This window comes from Cynoglossus semilaevis, chromosome 4, assembly GCF_000523025.1.
Source record: "Cynoglossus semilaevis isolate Cse_v1.0 chromosome 4, Cse_v1.0, whole genome shotgun sequence".
In the NCBI taxonomy this organism is placed as follows: domain Eukaryota; kingdom Metazoa; phylum Chordata; class Actinopteri; order Pleuronectiformes; family Cynoglossidae; genus Cynoglossus; species Cynoglossus semilaevis.
Genome location: NC_024310.1, coordinates 15,481,447 through 15,484,375, shown reverse-complemented (window position 1 = coordinate 15,484,375; position 2,929 = coordinate 15,481,447). Strand labels below are relative to the sequence as shown.

Here is a 2,929-nt window from a genome sequence, read left to right as displayed (position 1 = left end):
AGCAGGAAAAGAAACACGTGGCCCACATGGACTTGATATCTGGGTGAATAAGAACTGTGTGTATGTTCCTGGTGCTGGTGTGAGTCCAAACAAAGTTATTCATGTCAAATTATTTGTCACAAACAAACATGAACTCACTGTAACAACAAACAATCTTTTACAGGAAATGTCAGCAGCAGCTGCAAGTGGAGATGGAGGAGAGAGGAGACGGAGGAGGTGGAGATAAGGAGCTGCACAATGATCATTATCATCATAATCATCACCATTACCACCGTTGTGGTCATCATCAGACGACCAAATCTCCTTCTGTTCAACATATGTGAAAATCTCACTATTAACCATTCCTAAACATGCCAGCGTAGGCAGGACAACGTCAGCTGTTCTTGGGAAATGCAGCCGAAACTTGATATCCAGAACCATTCAGGTCCTTGACTCTGAGCCTTGCCAGACTCCAGCCTGTTGCCCAACCAAATTAATCAGTGATGAATTGTTCTCTACATCCTACAGAAATACTTTTGGAACATCGGGAAACACTTACAATTGGGAAAAAAAAGAGCAGTTCCAGAAATTCCGGCTGAAGCAACTTCAGGAGGAAGTAGAACTTTTGTATTAAAGCAGGTTTCTTATTGGATTCAACATACTGTAGGAAGATTAGTGGCTGTGAAGTGAAACATCTCACACCTCCATACTCCTATTCACTGTAAGACCTTCATGAAAAGCCTCATCATTCTGTTCGTCAGTCCTACAGTTGATCACAGTAATCACAGCGTGGTGAGCTCGTTAACCTCGTTGACCTCGTTAACCTAATATCCTATCTGCTAGTTTTTGGTCTGTGCTGTTAAGATGGAGACTTAGCTTTAATTTGGATTTACCGTGCCTCAACAAAAGCCACGTCATAGAAAGTACTGGTTCCCAAGTTGGGAAGAGCACAAGGACACTGACACTATCACGTGTATCTGTTGTTAGCTACCTGATGGAGGATGATGAGGATGATGATGATGATGATGATGATGATGATGATGATGATGATGATGATGATCAACCACTCCGCCTGTGTACAGTCGTTCTCCACCTCTGTTTCTCACATTCATCTGTGTGAATCATAATGAAAGTTTATTATAGGATGTGATGGTCAAAGGTCACACACACACACACACACACACACACACACACGTGTGTTCCCTACCCCTGCTTTAATCATCGTCACACGTGAACCCAGAGGTTTGTTCTGACAGGCAGCTCTTGTCACCTCCTCCCTTTGGTTCGGTTCTGATGAACACCACCTGTGGAGATGAGGAAACGTTCTTTCACACAATTATGTCGCACAAAATATATTTGTGTGGTATTTGTTGGGTCCAGGACTGTCTCTGTCTGAGCTGCTGATTAAACACAAGATTTCTTTTTGTCAGAGATTATATTACCTATAAATCCATTCATTCTGAGACCGTTCTGTGTCATATACACAAAAGAGAGACGTATTTGTTGATTTATGTTCAGTGTATATTTAATTAAATCAAAGTATTTGTGTTCGGTGCATCATGTATCTTTTACATTCTATCTTTTCTGCATTTTCCTCATCAAATTAGAGCATTTTGAGAAATATTTTAGAAAAACATTCTCTTTATTGAATTTTTTTTGAAAATCCTGATTTGCATGTCATGTTGGTCAGCCCGTGTCAAATTATGATAAAGGTCTTTGAAAAAAAAAATCCAAATTCTATCTTTTCTGCATGTTCCTCGTGAAATAAGAGTATTTTGGTGTCATTTCTGGTCAGATATTGTATAATTTATGATTAAATGATTTTTTTGGTACGTTCAGTGGTTTGTACAGATTAGAAAATACATATGTTCTCAATAGTATTTCAATTAAAGAGGGAGGGTGAAAACATGTGTGAACAGCACATGCACTGACTCACCTATGTACACAGTGAAAGACGCAGGGCGTCCCTTAATGACATACTGTGGCGTCCCGGGCGGCTGGGATGCGGGACACATGATGTGCTGACTGATAAGACGCTGCAGGACTAAGGTTCAGGACTGGAGTCACAACCTGGAGCAGATGAACAACGCCACAATCTAAGTGCAGTCAGACACACTGTTGAAAACAGTACAGTCGTAGGTCCTGGCTGTGAAGGTGGAGAACCACTGGTCCAAACCTTCAACTCCTCAGAAGTTTGAACTGAACTGTGTCTTTTTTCATGGAGATAAATGAAGACTGTTGAATTGTGCATCTTGACCTGCACGTTGACCTTCGTCTCTATCTGACTGCATCAGCTCCAGTCTTCTTATCTTACTCCATCCACATCAGCTTCCTCTGGACGTTTCTGCCTCAGACAGACTTTGCCATATTATTCAATCCATCCTCTCTGTGTGGCAGAGAGCAGTGCTGAAACCTGATAATGGGACACGGTGCAGTTACGTGTGTACTTGTGTGTGTACGTGTGTGTGTGTGTGTGTGGAGTGGAGGTTATCAGAGAAGCTGAGAGCAGAGGGAGGAGTTGCTTCCGTTTTGCTGAGCTCATGTTCCTGGAAGTCCACAGTTCATGGCTAAAATTAAAATATTCCAGAAAACAATACTGAATTTGATCCAAACATCCAGAGTTCGGTCTCTAAGTCAGGATCAGCAGTCAGGCTGGTGGCAGGAACTCAGAAACTGACGTCCGCTCAATGTATTCAGCAGTATCTGCACCACCACCACCACCACCACCACCACAACACACTCTGGTACTGATGGTCTACAGTGGTAATTAAACAAGTTAACATTACATGAGCATTAGCAGCAGAGGCAGAGACTGGGTGTGAGGCAGAGAGGGACAGCTGTTCCTGTCAGAACTGCTGCCTTCCTCACTGGATGATAAACAAACAAACAAACAGCTTCAATAAATCAAAGTCTCTCCCTCACCACCGTCTGAGTGGGCTGGAGAAATCAG

General features: G+C 42.4%; 1 protein-coding gene across 1 annotated transcript in view; it reads right to left on the bottom strand.

The window, feature by feature from the left end:
* Positions 1–2,333, bottom strand: part of capns1b (calpain, small subunit 1 b) — a 13,202-nt gene extending 10,869 nt beyond the window's left edge. Inside the window, exons 1-3 of the mRNA XM_025055172.1 lie at positions 1,916–2,333; positions 1,187–1,283; positions 971–1,091 (exon numbers count right to left, since the gene is read on the bottom strand). Coding sequence (XP_024910940.1) covers positions 971–1,091; positions 1,187–1,201 — 136 coding nt within the window. The 5' untranslated portion in view covers positions 1,202–1,283; positions 1,916–2,333. The remainder of the gene's footprint in view (positions 1–970; positions 1,092–1,186; positions 1,284–1,915) is intronic.
* Between the last annotated feature and the right edge of the window lie 596 nt (positions 2,334–2,929).